The 20,570-nt window shown below is 41.3% G+C and overlaps 2 protein-coding genes across 2 annotated transcripts in view; one reads left to right on the forward strand and one right to left on the reverse strand.

Moving 5' to 3' along the window:
* The first annotated feature begins 298 nt into the window (after positions 1 to 298).
* On the forward strand, positions 299 to 11,201 carry LOC117464995 (E3 ubiquitin-protein ligase TRIM69-like). Its single transcript, XM_071206777.1, is given in 12 exon segments — positions 299 to 453; positions 2,703 to 2,787; positions 3,909 to 4,007; positions 4,098 to 4,205; positions 5,318 to 5,401; positions 5,403 to 5,477; positions 5,700 to 5,840; positions 7,260 to 7,311; positions 7,463 to 7,489; positions 8,541 to 8,567; positions 9,364 to 9,539; positions 10,818 to 11,201. Coding segments are annotated over 11 exon segments (1,236 nt in total). The 5' UTR covers positions 299 to 453; positions 2,703 to 2,724.
* A 3,201-nt stretch (positions 11,202 to 14,402) lies between these two features.
* The window catches only part of LOC117464632 (integrin beta-4-like), a 33,443-nt gene continuing 27,275 nt past the window's right edge, over positions 14,403 to 20,570 (reverse strand). Inside the window, exons 13-18 of the mRNA XM_034107162.2 lie at positions 18,539 to 18,688; positions 18,206 to 18,394; positions 17,606 to 17,761; positions 17,106 to 17,270; positions 16,521 to 16,640; positions 14,403 to 14,559 (exon numbers count right to left, since the gene is read on the reverse strand). Of these exons, the coding sequence (XP_033963053.1) occupies positions 14,426 to 14,559; positions 16,521 to 16,640; positions 17,106 to 17,270; positions 17,606 to 17,761; positions 18,206 to 18,394; positions 18,539 to 18,688 (914 nt within the window). The 3' untranslated portion in view covers positions 14,403 to 14,425. The remainder of the gene's footprint in view (positions 14,560 to 16,520; positions 16,641 to 17,105; positions 17,271 to 17,605; positions 17,762 to 18,205; positions 18,395 to 18,538; positions 18,689 to 20,570) is intronic.

The following is a 20,570-nucleotide window of genomic DNA, read 5'->3' on the forward strand; positions in this document are numbered from 1 at the left end:
TATTGCATCCACTTCATCTGCAACGAAGAACGCCAACGCAATTTCCTCCATTGCAAACCGAGTCAAGCCGACTCCGAGCTGTAACCCCCCCCCCCCCCCCCCCCTCCCCCCCTCCGGCTGCAATCGGCTATTCTCGTCTACTTTCGAGGCGAGACGCAGCTCATCTCAAACCTATGTCTCAAACAAGCCTTCTACCTGTTGGCAGTCTCGTTGAAGCTACAACGACCTCTCGCGATAAATCTGCGAAACTGCAGCTTCAGTGGATAAGATAAGAGCTATAAGATATAAGAGCGCGAGCTGTGCCTCTCGTGCCGCAGTTGGTGTGTAGGAAGCTGCGCGTGCCTGTCTGCTGCACGAGCTCCAGGAAGCTGAAACACTAAATGAGACCAAATCCAGAAAGTACATCTCCGAGCTGCTGCTGCAAAGACACCAGGAACATTCCCCCATAGAAAGGTAAGAGATTCGGCTTTGTGTTACATTAAAGAAACGTCCATTTTGGCAGAAAGAAATCGCTTTATGTCTTTAAAATGACTAATTAAATACAATATAATTAGTCTGCAAACAACTTCATGTGCACGAATTACTAGGTAGCATAACATACGTAGCAAATAATAATGTCATATATTTTATTATAATAAATCAACTGTTTCCCATCGATTTTTTTAAATTATTTTGTCTTTCTTTTTATATTTTTTATTTGTATTTATATGCTTATGTAAAGAACTTTAAATTGTCCAGAATGTGCCTTAAAATTAATTTATATTACTGATATATTTATTGTTGTTATATATTAAAATAAAATCACTATGTTTATATAAAAAGTTACCCTTTTATTTGTATTTATTTCCTTCTAAAACGGAGGAACTCCCATGGATAAAACACATTTCTAACCCTGATAAAGTCATGCAGCTGTCTCACATGAATGCATGGAGTATAAATGAGTATGCCTCCTTTAAGCATGCTTGCTGTGCATCGTGTGCATGTTTCCCTGCAGAGGTTGCTCCTGAAATAGAAGTCACTCTCGGTGTTCTTACAGAGGAGAGGGGAGGTAAGCCTGGCTTTTCTCTAATCGGGTCTAATGCCACCTCCTCGCTGCTTCCTCTGCCAAACGCAAACCCCTTCCTCTGCCTGCCTGGAGAGGGGGGGCGATGTCTTCAGTCATTAGTACACCTTCTCTCAAATGCTATATGCTAATGAGGCTTAATCTCATTAAAAAGGTGCTAAGTGCATGCATTCAGAACAGAAATGTGAGCGTTGGATACAGCCAGGTTCAAGATGATCGTGTTAGTGTGTTGACCCTTGGTTTTTAGAAAGGGGATCTCTTTGTTTACTCTTTAAAGGAGAACATACTTCCTTAAAAACTGCATTTTCTGCATGTTTTTCGTAATGAAGGAGCGTGGGAGTGCCGTGTCCTCTGGGAACAGTTTCGGAAGAGAGGAATCCCAGCCTCCGGAAAAGTCCATTATCTTCAAGCACCTTTTGGAAAAGCTGTGAAAAAGTGTTAATAATGTCATGTTTTAATTTGCAAATGAGGCATTATGTCATGCTAACTTTGAGGCTCACGAAAGCTACGTACACAGCGTTACTAACATAAACTGCTCAATGTGGATTTTGGATGTTTTCTCCCCAGTAATCAAAGAGAAGACTGTTGTGGAGGCTCGCGGTGCATTGCAATGTGTTTGCGTGACAAGTGATCTCAAATGCTCTGTGTAATATGCATTATGCCACGCTAACTATTGGTGAAGTTAGTAGAAATCTGCAGAATAAACAAACTAAAGATATTAAATTCAGCTCCTCAATGTGGATTTTGGATGTTCTGTTTCCACTAGTCTGAAAGTAGACTTCTTCCTCATCTTATGGAAGCTAACCAGTGCATTGTATACGTCTCAATATGGACCCAAAACTCAGCTTCTTTAATAATAATATATTAATTTTCTATAGCGCTTTTCTGAACCCAAAGACGCTGTGAAATCCTTCCCATATTGTGCCCTTGTAAGTTGTTGCATATAGTGAGCATCATCTGTATTGAATACGTCTTGATATGGACCCACAGATCCGTGTCCAAGTCCCTGCAAAGTGTCCCACGCTGTCCTCTTGTAAGTAGTGCACACAGTGGCCAGCTTCCTCCCTCATTAAAAGGTCAACGTTCTGGGTATTTGGCCTCGGCTTGGAAGCGTTCACCTTGCCAAAGTTCTCCCCCCCTCATATATTCTCCTCAGCCCTTGTGAGTGCCAGCGTGCTTTGGCGTCCTCAGAAAGAACAGGAAATCCCTCAGTGCCTCCAACAGGACTGCTGAATGCACAGGAATGGGGTCCAGCGTTGCCTGCGCAGTGTTTTAATAAAATGCTGCGGCTGCCTCAGACCTCCTTGGGAATACATTTCCAATTTCAAGGCCGTGATCAAGATGCATCGCCATCGACCCGGCAGGAAATCCCGTTGCTGTGCAATAACTTTTTTGCCATGTTTTTACATTGTGGTGATGCGTGGGTGGGTTAGTCTCTTTTCTGCCAATGTGTGTTCCTCTTCCTCCTCCTCCTCTTCCTCACATAAAGTGCCTCATAAGAGCGGTGATCATGAAAGTTCTGCAGTTCTTTTGCCACCTCTCATCAATTACACATTTCTGCTCCCTCATGGGTTTGTGTGGGCGATGCAGTCGCTGCCTCCGCACGGAAGACTTTTTATTTGTATTATTATCATCGCAGGTTTATCTCTCCGGCCTCCACCATGATGAAGGAATGTCTGCAGTTCCTCATCGAGCCGGCCAAGAAGATCAAGATCCGACTCAAGGTAGATAGATGGATGGATAGATATATAGTTAGATAGATAGATGGATAGATAGATAGATGGATAGATAGATGGTTAGATAGATAGATGGATAGATAGATAGTTAGATGGATAGATAGTTAGATGGATGGATGGTTGGATAGTTAGTTAGATGGATGGATGGATGGATAGATAGATAGATAGATGGATAGTTAGATGGATGGATCGTTGGATAGATCGCTGGCTCGTTAGCTGGCTCGCTGGCTGGCTGGTTGGCTCGTTCGTTCGATGGCTAGCTGGCTCGCTCGCTAGCTGGCTGGCTCGATCGCTAGCTCGCTGGCTCGCTGGCTACGTTCGCTGGCTCGCTGGCTGGCTGGTTGGCTCGTTCGTTCGCTGGCTCGCTGGCTCGCTCGCTCGCTGGCTGGCTCGCTCGCTCGCTGGCTCGCTGGAATGGATGGATGGCTCGCTCAGCTAGATTAGATGGATAGTTCGATGGATGGATAGACCGACAGACAGACAGGTAGGTAGGTAGGTAGGTAGGTAGATGGACTTTATTAGGTACCTGCTCTTCTTGCTGCTGCATGCACTAGATCTGCTCATACATGTATTCAAGTGAATCCTGTTTGAAAATACACTTTCCCAGAAAAAAGTGCAATTACATTTTGCAAGACGTCCAACTTTAGTTTAAGTTTACTATATCTCAAATTCATTACTAAATGGTAAAAGAGAGTAAAGCTGCTGCAGTGCTGATATGTAGATGCTGCACATTTGGGAACTCACTTAAAATTATTATTAATATTATTCTAAAATCTTTCTGTATATTACATTTGTTGGCTATACGTTGGTGCGTCCTTTCTTGTATAAAAATGTGCTATTTAAATGCAGTTTATTTGTATAATAGTTAGTTAGAGACCATATTATAATCCTGGTCACATCCATGCAATAATCTACTTCTATACATCGTTTAAAAGGAAGATAACGTAAATGAATTGCGTTTATGTCCATACGTCGTACAAAAAGCCGCTCAACAGGATCGAGGTCGATACATAAGTCAATGAATGAGGTTCTGTCCATATAGCGTACGATAGGCTATGTTTGATAAGTAATATATCCTTTCCTTTTTAATCGTGTTTTCTTTGCTCCAGGAGTCTCGTAGGCGAGTGAAACTGGAGAAGAAGGAGCCGCTGGTGGAGAGCCAGTTATTCATCATGGAGTTAGCGCGAGAACTCAACAGAATCTGCCAGGTAACGTCTCCTTTGCCTCCGTTCTGCGCCACACAAACAAGCACCTGCAGTACACTGCTAGATGCTCTGTTCTGCATGTCTTCTGAACAGAGGTCGAGCATCCTCAGCCACGTCTGGACCAGTGAGGACGTCTGGCCGCCCGCTGTGTGTCGGGATTTCATCGTGGAGTGGGCTGCCGTGCTGGAGAAGAGAGTGAAGGTACGACACTTCTTAGCATGCTGGTTGTTTCGAGCAATGAGTGACTCAAATCAAGTTTCAAGCTATAATATTCTATCAAGAAAAAGCTTTAAAACAGAAGAAAAGTGCCGTACTTTGTCACACAAAAAACTATCTTACATTGCCTTGATTTCAGATTTTTAAAGTTTGGAGTTTTTTAGCGGCGGATTTATGATTGAAATATTTACACCCATAGATAGATGGATAGATGGATAGATGGATGGATGGATGGATGGATAGATGGATGGATGGATGGATGATAGATGGATGGATGGATGATAGATAGATGGATGGATGGATGGATGGATAGAAGGATGGATGATGGATGGATGGATAGAAGGATGGATGGATAGATGGATGATAGATAGATGGATGGATGGATGGATAGAGATGGATGGATGGATGGATGGATGGATGGATGCTAGCTGGGTGGCTGGCTGGCTGGCTCGCCGGCTCGCTGGCTGCTCGCTGGGTGCTCGCTCGCTGGCTGGCTGGCTGGCTGGCTGGCTCGCTCGCTGGCTGGCTGGCTCGCCGGCTGGCTGGCTGGCTGCTGGCTCGCTGGCTGGCTCGCTCGCTGGCTGGCTGGCGGGCTCGCTCGCTCGCTGGCTGGCTCGCTCTCTGGCTGGCTGGCTGGCTGGCTGGCTCGCCGGCTGGCTGGGTGGCTGGCTGGCTGGCTCGCCGGCTCGCTGGCTGCTCGCTGGCTGGCTCGCTCGCTGGCTGGCTGGCTCGCCGGCTGGCTGGCTCGCCGGCTGGCTGGCTCGCTGGCTGGCTGGCTCGCTGGCTGCTGGCTCGCTGGCTGGCTGGCTGGCTCGCCGGCTGGCTGGCTGGCTGGCTCGCTGGCTGCTCGCTCGCTGGCTGGCTGGCTCGCCGGCTCGCTGGCTCGCCGGCTGGCTGGCTCGCTGGCTGCTCGCTGGCTGGCTGGCTCGCCGGCTGGCTGGCTGGCTGGCTGGCTGGCTGGCTGGCTCGCGCGCTGGCTCGCTGGCTGGCTCGCTCTCTCGCTCGCTGGCTGGCTGGCTGGCTCGCTCGCTCGCTCGCTCAGCGAGTGTGTTGATTGTGTTTGTTTGAATGGATGCCCTCGTGCTTCCTCTCCCCAGCCGAGGCTCATCCAGTCTGTGAACCAGTATGAGAAACCGGAGAAGAGGGACTGGAGAGGACACCTCCTCTGCATGCTGGAGGCGGGGGGGGGAGGGAGACATGGGGCCCCACAAACGAGTCATCATGGACTGGACCCGAGAGATCAGAAGCAGACCTCAGGTTTCAATTCTAATTCAAAGGTTTTATTGTCATCTGCACGTAAGCTACTGTGTAGACATGGCAATGACATAACGGCACAATCAGTGAGAGAAAGCATGCTCAAAGACCGTGAGCGTGCTTCTGAAGGGTCCGAGCGTTTTCTCTCAGTGATTGCGCCGTTCTGTTAAAGGTTTCCATCACAAAGAGGATTAAGCGCTGAGTAACGCTGGACTTTGTTTGCAGAACACCGTGTGGCCGGGGGAAGCGGTGCTCATGGTTCTGGACGACCTGGAGCTCCAGTGGAAGAGGGGCCGCCTCCAAAACCTGCTGCCCGCCATGGAGCTCCTTATCCTGGCCGTGATGAACGCAGACAGCCCCCTCAAGGTCTCAAGATCCAAGGCTTTTATTGTCATGAACATCTGAGGTCACAGGCTCCTCCCACGGTGCAACACAATAAGATAGTTCAAATAGTGCAAGGAGAGTCTATATACAAGTACATGGAATATGATATGTTGGATCAGGGGTGTCAAACTCAAGGCCCGGGGGCCAAATCCGGCCCACGACTTCATTTCATGTGGCCCCACAAGCGCTTGCAAAGAATATACTATGTTTATTATACGGTTACATGATGATTTACAGAAGCACCATAAACTACATGTCCCAGAATGCATCTCAAATTAGACTTTTTTTCTCAGAATTTGACTTTTTTTTTTAAATGTCACTTCTGTTTTTTTATTTATTTTTCCAGCTTTAATTTTTAAATCATTTTGTGACATTCTCACTGAAGAGAATTGCAATTATTTGCCCTAGGCTTCTGCTTTCAGACGTAGTTAATCATGAAGTTATCAGATAATAATCCAATGCAGAGGCAATCATGTAAAGTAATACATATATTTATATATAAGTTACAACCGGCCCTTTGAGTGCAGCCTTAATGCTGATGTGGCCCGCGATTAAATTGAGTTTGACACCCCTGTATTAGATAAATAATTAGTACGTTGCAACCAGATGAATGTTATGGATGTTCTTTCAAAGTTCAGGCGTCTAACCGTCTGGATGTCAGTCTTTAACGTGTTTAGATTAGTGTTGAATGTTCATCTCGTTAACGGTTGCTCCTTGATCACCAGTGATGGGATGAGCAGTAATTTCATTAACAAGCCATGCTGAGGTTTAAGAGTTTGGTTTCATGGCTCGTTTTGAAGGGGGAATAAGACGGTAGATAAGCGTTAATTTAATTGCTTAATTTAGAGTTTTGCTTCATCATCTTTCCGATTTTACCCTCATTTCGCACCTCATGTCATCAGTCTGAATTTAAATGAAAATGTGGTTGATTGCCAAGTTTTTGTTGTATAATGTCCAAAATATAAACACAGTGAGGTCAAATGGAAAACTAAGAGCAAGTATTACAAATAAATCAATAAAATACAATTTTTTAAATAGCTAGTATAAAAGAAATCATACAATACAAAATAAATGTATTATTAAAAGATAAAAAGTACAGAAATGTTAAATAATCCTATGAATGGAAGAGGAGTAGTGTGCAGAGATTTAGTCCCAAAGACTCGATCGCCCAAAATCAACATTTCAGAGTTTTTTTTTTAACTTTTTCCATTAATTCCTCAAAAATACATAGTTTGTACGTAATTGATCAAGTCTGGACGTTTCCCTGTCCCTGAAGTGTGCGCACAACGTTTGAATTTCACAAACCATATCTTTAAGCACTTCGAGATTTGTCTTGGCAGATGAGAAGCGCTATATAAATTAAATATATTATTTAAATGTCGTTTTCTTAATATGTTTCAGGAGGACGTGACGAAGCAGTGGCTGGTGAGGAAGCAGCGCAGCCAGAAGACCGGTGAGTGCGTTGCAAAGTGTCTGAGTAAAAAGCCACGCTTAATGAACGTCTCCCGATGAAAGGACGAACCTGACGAGCTGCTTCCAGCCAATCGGGATCGATGAAAGGCTTTGTGAAAGTGATGATTGTAATGATGTCTTTCTTCCTGCAGACGCTGCACGATACATCCCCCACAACGGTGAGTAGGAACTGTCGTGAAGGATGGGATTATCCTGAAATTAAATCGCAGCGACTGGAGTTACGTGATCTTAAATCATCCGTGTATCACATTATATTTACCCTAATGATGTGTTAAAGAATGCACATCTTTAGGGATGCATCTCTGCACACTGCTCCAACATTGGTTATTGTTATTTATCATTGAGGCACAGTAGAACACCTTTAAATCTTCAATGGTAATGATATATTTTACGTGTTTTTTTTCATAGTAATTTGTAATATTTTATTGTATTTTTTGCGATATATATATATATATATTTTTTTATTCATTTATTTAACGGGGACATTAATGAACATTTCTGTAAACGTGCCAGAGTTATTCAAGAGGCTATTTTTCACCTGTAGTCCCGGGACAGATTTTAAAAGTCAACCTAAAACACATTTCATTTTAAACAAGTAAATACAATACATTTAAAACATGCAACTGACATTACTGGGATACTTAAATAAAACAATTTAAAATACAGAACATTAAAACAAAGCAAAAGAACATGTTAAAACACAGAGGGTTGTACGGAGCAGGAGATCGGGTCGGTGCTGGCAGAGCTGATTCCTCACGAACCAGGTTTTGAGTTTTGATTTAAATAAAGTGAATGTGGACTGGTCTCTGATTGGAGGTGGGATTGAGTTCCATCGCTGAGCAGCTTCATATTAGGATTTCTTTTACACTTGTTGTTTTAAGTAGTATTTGTACTTTTTGTATTTATTAACATTTTCTTTCAATATTTGCACTTGTTTTTCCATTGTAATGTTTTTTATGTAGCTTTTTACACCAAAACTAGGCAATAAACAAAATGACGATAATATGAAGTGGGCCAAAAACCTCCCCTGTGGTGTGATATATATATATATATATATATATATCACAAGGCAGGTAGTTATTAAAACAGCTGGTGGTTGATTTATTAGTTAATAACTCATCTTTGCAGCTACACGGGTGTTTGAAATGTTGAGAGTATAAAACATATTTATTATTCTCTTGCTTTAAAGACTTCTTCTCTTCCTCACAGTGTGGAACTGGATTTGTGATGCGGCAGGTAAGAAAACACTTTAAAGCAATCTGTGTGCTTCAAATGAATCTGTTTAAGGTATATAATAGTAATAATAAAGTCAAAACAAAAGTCCCAAAATAAACCACTTTTATAATGATATTAAAATAAATCAAACAATGTTGTGTATTTTTAAAGCTGCCACTACTACTTTTTTTTTATTTGCTTTACATTTTAACACCAAGAAAGAGATTTATATTAGATTAGGTTCAACTTTATTGTCGTTTGGCAGGGTACGAGATGTAGTTAGCATCTAACAAGGAGTGCATATAAGTGCATGAACTGATGTACTATATAAATACAGAAGGTTCAGTATGTACCACAGCAGCGGGTCCCAACCTTTTTCCACTCAGGGCCCACTTAAGAATCTAAAAAATGTTCGCGACCGACATTCAACCATAAACAATTCCTAAGGCTAAATAAAGTTCTGATTGGTCGATTCAGAACATGTGACACGTTGTTAATCCAGTAGAACAGACCGCTGTCAAGGGCTGTAATGACCGTTGCTAAGGACTGTAATGACCGTTGCTAAGGACTGTAATGACCGTTGCTAAGGACGATCAAGAAAGAGAAAGGAAAGAAGGTTCGAATAAAAATAAATCTTAATAATGAAAATGTTTCCACACAAATCAGAATGTTTTGCAAATTATTTGGCGGCCCACTTGCAATGCGGCCGCGGCCCACAGGTTGGGAACCGCTGTACAGCATTAGTAATGCCATAAATGTAAATATCTTAAATACACAGAGAATACGTTTATTTATTCTTTTGTGTTTCCTCCCACAGAGGAAGTGAAGCTTGACTCGGACTCGGCGAACCCGGACCTGATAATCTCCAGCGATAAGAAACGGATGCGTTGCGGCCTCGAACATCGAGACGTTCCTCGGTGCCAGTGGCGCTTCAACGGCTGGTGGTGCTCCGCGGGCCAGGAGGGATTCACCTCGGGACGCCATTACTGGGAGGTGTGTGGCGGGAATCTATTTATCAAACGTGAATAAAGAATGAATCATTGAGGTGGGAAGTAGTGGAGTACAAATACTTTGTTACTGTACTTAAGTACATTTTTCTGGTATCAGTACTTTACTCCACTACTTATTTTTCTGACCACTTTTTACTTTTACTTCTTACATTTTTAACCCAAAAACCTGTACTTTCTACTTCTTACATGTTAAACTCAAATACCTGTACTTTCTACTTCTCACATGTTGAACTCAAATACCTGTACTTTCTACTTCTTACATGTTGAACTCAAATACCTGTACTTTCTACTTCTTACATGTTGAACTCAAATACCTGTACTTTCTACTTCTTACATGTTGAACTCAAATACCTGTACTTTCTACTTTTACATGTTGAACTCAAATACCTGTACTTTCTACTTCTTACATGTTGAACTCAAATACCTGTACTTTCTACTTCTTACATGTTGAACTCAAATACCTGTACTTTCTACTTTTACATGTTGAACACAAATACCTGTACTTTCTACTTCTTACATGTTGAACTCAAATACCTGTACTTTCTACTTCTTACATGTTGAACTCAAATACCTGTACTTTCTACTTTTTACATGTTGAACACAAATACCTGTACTTTCTACTTCTTACATGTTGAACACAAATACCTGTACTTTCTACTTTTTGCACTACTTTTTATTTTTGTATTTTATTATACATGTTGGATTGTTGTAGGAGCTCAGGTCAGAATAATTTCATTGCCATTTCTACACTGTAGCTTTGTGCATATGTCAATAAAACCTTTGAAATTGAAATTTGAGATTTGAAAATAAACATTAGCAAGTAAGAATCACACAGTAAATGTCCTCTTCCAGCATGAGAGCAGCATGCTAACAAAGGTATCAACTGTAGCTGTGAACATGACAGGATGTCTGATGACCCAGAAGAGCATCAGGACTGCTTGAGGCAGATGATAGCTATGTGATGAACATGATGATTCAGCCTCTATGGAGAGAGACATCAAGCATGCTCATTTCTGACGTGGAGCTACTCTGAAGTAAACATTGAGTACTGCTTTCTGTTCCTCCATCTTGTGACTGTGTGACTCCCTCTCTAGGATATCAGCATGTGAAGGACACTGCTCAGGAACTAGTCTCTGTATGTGATGACTCCTTCCCTTCTGGAGAGGATCACAGATACATGGATCCTGAGATGAAGCTCGAGCCGGGGACCAGGGATGTTTTTCTAACATAAGTAAATGAGCGTAATATGTTTCTGTTCCAGGTGGAAGTCGGGCAGCGTGACTGGAGGCTCGGCGTGGCGAAAGCGTCCGCGGTGAGGCAGGGTTACAGATCGCTCACCACAGATTCGGGATATTTAACCCTGCGTCTGGAGAGGGGTTTGGATCTGAAGGCGCTGACGGTGCCCGCGACGCCCCTGACCCCCATCCCACTGCCCAGGAAAGTGGGCGTTTACCTGGACTACGAGCAGGGCCAGCTGTCCTTCTACGACGTGGAGAAACGCTCGCACCTTTACACCTTCAACGACACGTTCACGGAGGAGCTGTTCCCCGTGTTCGGCACGGTGGAGGTGGTCAACGATCTGGTGATCCGGCCTGCTGACGTCCGGCAGCCGTGCCTCTGCACCGGGCCCTGCCTCTGGACCTGAACCACCAAACGCTTTTTATTGTGCTTTGATTCTGCTGCTAGCGAGTACGAAAACTTGTGCGCTGGTTTCGGACTTAAGCAGCGTTCCCAAAACAACTAATTAACATATTTTGCAATGGTCTAATTGTAATGAACGTATCAAAATGATCCCGAAATGACTCGGACTGATACCAATTAGTACATACAACGATTAAGCGAGTGTGTCCTCAAGATGGCAGGGGGAAAAAAATACTTTATGAATGGAGGTCGGCTGCTATTGAATACGAATCTTGATGGCTGGGTTTGGACTAAAGGAGCGTTCCCATCGGACGCGAAGCGAAGATTTGCTTTACTCGCAGAAGTTGGACCTGCGGCATCATTTGTGGTTACCAGCGTCACAACAACAAAATAAACATGATTTGCAGTGATTTTGTTGTAATACATGTATCAAAATGATACCGAAATGACTCGGACTAACACCAATTACATACAATGATTTAACGCGTGTGTCTGCAGATGGCAGGGGGATCGCGGTCGGCTGCTAGTGAATACGATTCTTGTTTTTTCTGATTAACGCTGCGTTTCCTCTGCATGGAACCGTTCAACTTAACTAGCTTCAACCTTTTTTTAATATAATGCTGACTTCTGATTAGCAGCCGAGTTCAAATCCTCTAAAAAGCAGCCTTGTCTTTACCTGGAAGGACATCTTTTTATCCATTAAGCTTTGAAAAAGGTTTCTCGAACCACAAGGATACACCTTTTGTTCCCTTTTCAGTGAAAACATAACACCAAGATTGTAGCTGCAAGGTCTTTATGCCACTTGTGTTTAATTATTGCTTTTTGTATTTCTTTAGAGATGCAGAATAACGCAAGCAGCTACTGAAGAGCCTCAGTGCAGATAATTACAGACGCATGTGAAGAGTGTATTCTCCTGCAACATTTGTCAGCCTTGTTTCTGCAGCTGTGTTAATGTCCATGTTACTGCGTGCAGCTATTAGTCCTCAAAACTTCAATAAATTAACACTTTGTTTAAAATCTTTATTTTTTTGCAATAGAGAAAAAAAAAAATGCAAAAAAGTGCTCAACTGTTTAAAGGTAAGTCATGCATGTTGTTAAATGAAACTGAGAGTTGGTGAAATATTCAAACATGTGTCCACATCAACTTTTCTTAATGAAATATCCTCTCAAAATATGTTTACAGAATCCCTTTCAACCATCAATGTGAAGCCAATATACAGTAGAAGCAAATACAATCTTTCCGTCGTTACATACCATGTCTCTAAAATTCCTTATCTATTTAAAATACAAAAGCCTTGTAGAGTAAGAACGCATATCAACTTAAAGCAGTCTATACCACGTTTTTTAAGTATAAAACATCTTTAAAAAACAAAAAATGTTATATTCAAAAGATTTTTGATAATTTGTTTGTATTGTAAAATCATGCGTGTCAGCAGGAAATGAGCATAGGCCTATATATGTCTTTATTTGGCATTTCATTTAATGTCAATCTGCTTAAAGGTATAATTTATAAAATGTCTGCATTAAAATGTTTAAAAACCACTGGACTTGTTTGTTTTCAAAGAAATAATAATTTTAATGAGGCTATTTGGGTGTTTCCTCTCCTCTTTGAGCATGAGTCTGCAGAAGCTGTCATAGGTTGACTTTCTATCCAGTTTAAGCCACATTCTTACCAAACACTTTTAATATCTTGGTGCTTTTTAACTATATATTTTAACCAAATGAATGATTGTATACATGGGACGTTTGGATAGGAAGTGATCAGAGAAAGAATCTGAGCTAACGTTAGCTACAGCCAAACTGCATTGGGAAACAGCGATTTTAAACTAGTATATTATGTATTCTTACTGGTTGTAATCACTGGGGCTGCTTGTTTGTGAGAGAAGGAGACCTGTAAGGATAATTTGGCCACTGATTAAAAACTTCTGAATGTCTGGATCTTAAGGAGTCAGAGAAACAGGCTAAGCTAACATTAGCCTTTTATCTCGTAGCCTCTCCACCTTCCTGTTCACCCTGGAAATACTGAATTTAAAACAAACTGTTTTATTCTGTATTTCAACTGTTTTAATAACTAAGATGAGAGGAGGAGAGCTGTAAGGATAATTTGGCTCCTCATTAAAAAAACGTCTGAACATCTGGATCATACGTTTTCAGAGAAACAGGCTGAGCTAACGTTAGCATTTAGTTCATAGCTTCTCGGAGAAAGACTGAATATAAAACAAACTTCTTTATTCTGTATTTCAATAGGTTTAATAACTAAGGAGGAAACCTGTAAGGATAATTTGGCTTCTGATGAAAAATACTTCTGAATGTCTGGATCTTAAGTATTCAGAGCTAAGCTAACGTTAGCATTTAGCTCGTAGCCTCTCCACCTTCCTGTCCACCATGGAAATACTGAATCGAAAACAAACTGCTTTATTCTGTATTTCAACTGTTTTAATAACTAACGCGAGAGGAAGAGACCTGTAAGGATAATTTGACTCCTGATAAAAACAACTTCTGAACATACGGATCATACGTTATCGGAGAAACAGACAAGGCTGAGCTAACGTTAGCATTTAGCTCGAAGCCTCCATGAAATACTGAATGTGCTTTAAAACTGTTTTATTCAGTGTTTTTTCAGAAGAGACAATTCATTAGAAACTCCCATGATCCCAGCTACTTCACTTCTACATATGTTGTTATTGTGTGGATAAGAAGCCCACTAGTATTTAGGCTACATATGAAAGTTTAAGTAAAAATCTTGTAAAGTATTAAATATGCTTTGAAAAAAACGCACTTTTAATATAATACAAATCTATGCACAAAAGTCCCAGATAAACCACTTTAATACTCAGGATAAGACCATTTTGGTAAATAATGATTAACCATCTGCAAAGAGATGCATCTTAAACAGACTATACTTTTGAATGCCTCGTAAAGACAGGGTGGGACAAGGTCACTTTGGATTAATTCAGTTTGATTACTGCATTAATCCAAGCCCCAGAGAAACCACAAATAAAATCAAAAGCAGCAGTGAAAGAAAATGTGGAAATTGATGGAAAAGTAGCAACCGTTTGTAACAGACGACTATTTAAAAAAAACAAACATGTTTTGGTCCCTTAGCCTCGCTTAAACACACAGGTATAAAGATATACACTGATAATGTATGAGCGCTCTTTGTAAAAGAGAATCTCAGATATGATTCCTCATCATGTTGACTTATTTTGGCTGTGAAATGTTGGGTTATTAAGATTCATAAAACATATTCTTGGTGACGGTGGTTCCTCCCATGACGCTCCTCTGAACGACCTCCTTGGTGACCTGCCGGGTCACGATGCCGCTCGACTCCATGTGCTGCGTGGTCGTCATCATGCCGTCACCTAGAACAAAATAGCATTATTATTAAAGAGTGGTGCAGGAATAATAATAATAATTAAAATAATACATTTGATTTATAAAGCGCTTTCCTGGTGCTCAAAGCGCTTTACAAGAAAGTAAAGGAGAAAAATATCAAGTAAAAAGTGCTAAGCTAGGTGGAATAAGGGCGAGGGGTTCGTTGATTAGGAGTGGAGCGCAAGAGTGAAAAGGTGAGTTTTATGGGATTGTTTGAATGAGTCCTAAAACCTGGAAACTAGTCAGCATTTTAAGAATTCTGGAAATCGATGTTTTTTAAAAAATGTGACACTGTTGGATTTAAGAAAAGGCGGTTACTAACAAGTGTATAAATGAGACGACTAAACGTTATCAGGCCCAGCATTAGCCTCCTTTAGCTTAGCGGTGGTGACGTGAAGTCATGTGACCGTGCTGTAGTTCCTTTATAGCCCAACATTAGCCTCCTTTAGCTTAGCGGTGTTGACGTGAAGTCATGTGACCGTGCTGTAGTTCCTTTATAGACCAACATTAGCCTCCTTTAGCTTAGCGGTGGTGACGTGAAGTCATGTGACCGTGCTGTAGTTCCTTTATAGCCCAACATTAGCCACCTTTAGCTTAGCGGTGGTGACGTGAAGTCATGTGACCGTGCTGTAGTTCCTTTATAGACCAACATTAGCCTCCTTTAGCTTAGCGGTGGTGACGTGAAGTCATGTGACCGTGCTGTAGTTCCTTTATAGCCCAACATTAGCCACCTTTAGCTTAGCGGTGGTGACGTGAAGTCATGTGACCGTGCTGTAGCTCCTTTATAGCCCAACATTAGCCACCTTTAGCTTAGCGGTGGTGACGTGAAGTCATGTGACCGTGCTGTAGTTCCTTTATAGCCCAACATTAGCCACCTTTAGCTTAGCGGTGGTGACGTGAAGTCATGTGACCGTGCTGTAGTTCCTTTATAGCCCAACATTAGCCACCTTTAGCTTAACGGTGGTGACGTGAAGTCATGTGACCGTGCTGTAGTTCCTTTATAGCCCAACATTAGCCACCTTTAGCTTAGCGGTGGTGACGTGAAGTCATGTGACCGTGCTGTAGTTCCTTTATAGCCCAACATTAGCCACCTTTAGCTTAGCGGTGGTGACGTGAAGTCATGTGACCGTGCTGTAGTTCCTTTATAGCCCAACATTAGCCACCTTTAGCTTAGCGGTGGTGACGTGAAGTCATGTGACCGTGCTGTAGTTCCTTTATAGCCCAACATTAGCCTCCTTTAGCTTAGCGGTGGTGACGTGAAGTCGTGTGACCGTGCTGTAGTTCCTTTATAGCCCAACATTAGCCTCCTTTAGCTTAGCGGTGGTGACGTGAGGTCATGTGACCGTGCTGTAGTTCCTTTATAGCCCAACATTAGCCTCCTTTAGCTTAGCGGTGGTGACGTGAAGTCATGTGACCGTGCTGTAGTTCCTTTATAGCCCAACGTTAGCCACCTTTAGCTTAGCGGTGGTAACGTGAAGTCATGTGACCGTGCTGTAGTTCCTTTATAGCCCAACATTAGCCTCGTTTAGCTTAGCGGTGGTGACGTGAAGTCATGTGACCGTGCTGTAGTTCCTTTAGAGCCCAACGTTAGCCACCTTTAGCTTAGCAGTGGTGACGTGAAGTCATGTGACCGTGCTGTAGTTCCTTTATAGCCCAACATTAGCCACCTTTAGCTTAGCGGTGGTGACATGAAGTCATGTGACCGTGCTGTAGTTCCTTTATAGCCCAACATTAGCCACCTTTAGCTTAGCGGAGGTGACGTAAAGTCATGTGACCGTGATGTTGTGTAATGGTGAGATTATTCCGATGATCCGAATGGTATGTGTATTATTAAGTGTAAAATATAGGTAACCAATAGTCCTTTTTTTTTTAAAACACATGAAAGTTTCAGTGTATAATTAACATACGATTGATACATACAATTTTATTTCAGAGTGTTCATTTGTACCTGAGTAGTAGGGGTCGTTGATCATGGTGTGCGAGACGTTGGTCAGAGTACTGACATCTGTCGGCAACTGGAAAACTTCTCTCCTCGACATCGACTGGCTGTCGTACTGAGACATATCGCCTATAAGGAGACAGGAAGGAAATAAATACTTAGATTACATTAATGCACTAGACAAGTGGTTCCCAACCTCTTTACCCCTAACTAAGTGACATATTTTATGGATATTTCATAGCATATGCAATGCTTAACAACTGATAAACTACAATAACTGCAGGAAGTTTGTAAAACGAGTGATTTGGATGACATTTTGAGTGGATTGAATAATCTAATCTTTTTGAACCCTTTCATTTTTAAATGGAAAAAGAAAGCGATGAGTTAAAAAATAAATATATTTTGTATTTCATGTCTAAGATAAGATAAGATATGACTTTATTCATCCCGAAGGAAATTCTTGTGCCAGAGTTACAAAGATACAATAAACACAGCAGCATAATAAGCATAATAATAAAACTGTACACGAACAATTTTCTGTGACATTTTCTGTGGACATTGAAACTGAAGTAATACAATGTTAAGGTGTTTCACCTCCGTCCTGAGACTCAATGGTGATGATGCCCTCCCTCTCGGGTCCGAAGCCCTGTGTGGTTCGAGCCTGGACTTTGAATTTGTACGGGACGTTTTCCGTGAGGTCCGGGACGGTGAGACTCGTCTCAGAGCTTTCTCCTTTCACCTGGAAGGAGCGGATGTCTCCTGGAGGAACAACACAGAACATGTGCTTCAGAACAGAGAGAAATGGGAACCGAACAAATGGAATAACTAACTGCATAAGTTTGTATTTGTTTCTTAGAATTTCTTGTAAATTGACTTCGTTTTTGTAATTTGATAAAAAATGTTATGATTAAATTTCATTTTCAGAATGGGACTTTTTTTTTTCTTCATAATTTTGATTTTTTTTTTTCTTGGAACTTCAACATTTTTCAGAATTTCACTTTTTTCATAACTTTATTATTTTTTTTATAATATAGGGAATTCGTTTTTTTACTTTTGGTCCGAATTTCCCCTTTGTTCTTCAGGGTTTGACTCACCTCCACCGTGCAGCTGCTCGCAGGTCACGATGTATCCCAGGATGTCTCCGTTGGGTTTCCTTGGTTTGTCCCAGCTGAGATGCAGAGAGTCTGGACTCAGAGCCGTGAAGACCAGCGGACCCGGAGCACTCGGAGTACTGAGGGTGAACGGAGAACCTGCAGCCAACAAACACACATTTTACTTCTAGTTACTGTATACAATTTTTGGTATCCAAGAATTTCTGACCTAAAAACCTTGAAAAAAGCATTGAAACTAAAATAAAATGAAACTAACAAATATTATTTTTATAATGTCTGAATGCTTTTTTGAAATGTTTGTTGTTGAAATGTACTATATAAATAAAGCCGGCTTGCCTAAAACTCTAAAATATATATGTAGTGATGTTGGCCCCAAAACACAGAAGAGACAAAGTACTGTAGCATAACACAGATTATGTTCTTCTAATTTCACTTTTTCCTCACCATTTGACTTCAAAACTGCATTTAAGTACAGTTCTTCAGTACAGTTCTTCAGTACAGTTCTTCAGTACAGTACTTCAGTACAGTTCTTCAGTACAGTTCTTCAGTACAGTACTTGTTGTAAATGTACTGTGCAATTACCTGGCATGGGGCACAGTGGGCTATTTGGGTCCACAGCGGACTCGATGGTGATGACTCCCTCCCTCTCAGGTCCCCAGCCCTCCTGACTCTGAGCCTTCACTTTAAACAGGTAGGAGTGGTTGGGAAGCAGATCCTGGATCAGCACCGCGTTCTCCGCCGGGTTGCCAACGCTGATGCGATTCACCTCACCTGCAGGGGAGGAAACAGAAATCAGCTGATCCACTCAAGAATGGAAGTAGTCATCACATACAGAGCATCAACTAGCTCCTGAACAGAGTCCTTCACATGCTGATATACAAGAGAGGGAAACCATATTTTTAAGCATTATTGTACCTCCACTGAGCAGCTGGTAGAGAACGCAGTATCCCATGATGTCCTTCTCACAGTGAGGCTCCTGCCAGCTGACTTTCAGGGCCGTCGGGCCGAGAGCCGAAAACACGAGTCGGCTGGGAGTGTCTGGGACTCCTGGAGAGACACGAGCGTCTGAAGAGAGACAAACACACACCTCACTGAATACCAGAGAGGGCAAGAGTACACACATCCTGTACTCGAGTAGAAGTACAGATACTCATGTTTAAAATACTCTGGTGAAATTAGAAGTACTGACTAAACTTCTTTACTCAAGTAAAAGTAAGGAGGCTTTGAAATGTACTTCAGTAAAAAGTACCCATAGCTAGCAGCTGCTTTAAAGAGTACCTGACCTCCCGTTATATCAATAGAACAATAATGTCATTGTTAGCTAATGAATGTTTCCATGAAGTAGAAAGTACAGGTATTTGAGTTCAACATGTAAGAAGTAGAAAGTACAGGTATTTGAGTTCAACATGTAAGAAGTAGAAAGTACAGGTATTTGTGTTCAACATGTGAGAAGTAGAAAGTACAGGTATTTGTGTTCAACATGTAAGAAGTAGAAAGTACAGGTATTTGGGTTCAACATGTAAGAAGTAGAAAGTACAGGTATTTGGGTTCAACATGTAAGAAGTAGAAAGTACAGGTATTTGAGTTCAACATGTAAGAAGTAGAAAGTACAGGTATTTGGTTCAACATGTAAGAAGTAGAAAGTACAGGTATTTGGGTTCAACATGTAAGAAGTAGAAAGTACAGGTATTTGGGTTCAACATGTAAGAAGTAGAAAGTACAGGTATTTGGGTTCAACATGTAAGAAGTAGAAAGTACAGGTATTTGTGTTCAACAGTGTAAGAAGTAGAAAGTTCAGGTATTTGAGTTCAACATGTGAGAAGTAGAAAGTACAGGTATTTGGGTTCAACATGTAAGAAGTAGAAAGTTCAGGTATTTGAGTTCAACATGTAAGAAGTAGAAAGTACAGGTATTTGGGTTCAACATGTAAGAAGTAGAAAGTACAGGTATTTGAGTTCAACATGTAAGAAGTAGAAAGTTCAGGTATTTGAGTTCAACATGTGAGAAGTAGAAAGTACAGGTATTTGAGTTCAACATGTAAGAAGTAGAAAGTTCAGGTATTTGAGTTCAACATGTAAGAAGTAGAAAGTTCAGGTATTTGAGTTCAACATGTAAGAAGTAGAAAGTACAGGTATTTGAGTTCAACATGTAAGAAGTAGAAAGTACAGGTATTTGGGTTCAAAGTGTAAGAAGTAGAAAGTTCAGGTATTTGAGTTCAACATGTGAGAAGTAGAAAGTACAGGTATTTGTGTTCAACATGTAAGAAGTAGAAAGTTACAGGTATTTGAGTTCAACATGTGAGAAGTAGAAAGTACAGGTATTTGAGTTCAACATGTGAGAAGTAGAAAGTACAGGTATTTGAGTTCAACATGTAAGAAGTAGAAAGTTCAGGTATTTGAGTTCAACATGTGAGAAGTAGAAAGTTACAGGTATTTGATGTTCAACATGTGAGAAGTAGAAAGTACAGGTATTTGAGTTCAACATGTGAGAAGTAGAAAGTACAGGTATTTGAGTTCAACATGTAAGAAGTAGAAAGTTCAGGTATTTGAGTTCAACATGTGAGAAGTAGAAAGTACAGGTATTTGAGTTCAACATGTAAGAAGTAGAAAGTTCAGGTATTTGAGTTCAACATGTGAGAAGTAGAAAGTACAGGTATTTGAGTTCAACGTGTAAGAAGTAGAAAGTACAGGTATTTGAGTTCAACATGTAAGAAGTAGAAAGTACAGGTATTTGGGTTCAAAGTGTAAGAAGTAGAAAGTACAGGTATTTGAGTTCAACATGTAAGAAGTAGAAAGTACAGGTATTTGGGTTCAAAGTGTAAGAAGTAGAAAGTACAGGTATTTGAGTTCAACATGTAAGAAGTAGAAAGTAAGAACTCGTCAGAAAAACAAGTATTGGAGTAAAGTACTGATACCAGAAACATGTACTTACAGTAAGGACAGTAACA

The sequence above is a fragment of the Pseudochaenichthys georgianus genome, chromosome 19 (assembly GCF_902827115.2).
Source record: "Pseudochaenichthys georgianus chromosome 19, fPseGeo1.2, whole genome shotgun sequence".
Taxonomy (NCBI): Eukaryota; Metazoa; Chordata; class Actinopteri; order Perciformes; family Channichthyidae; genus Pseudochaenichthys; species Pseudochaenichthys georgianus.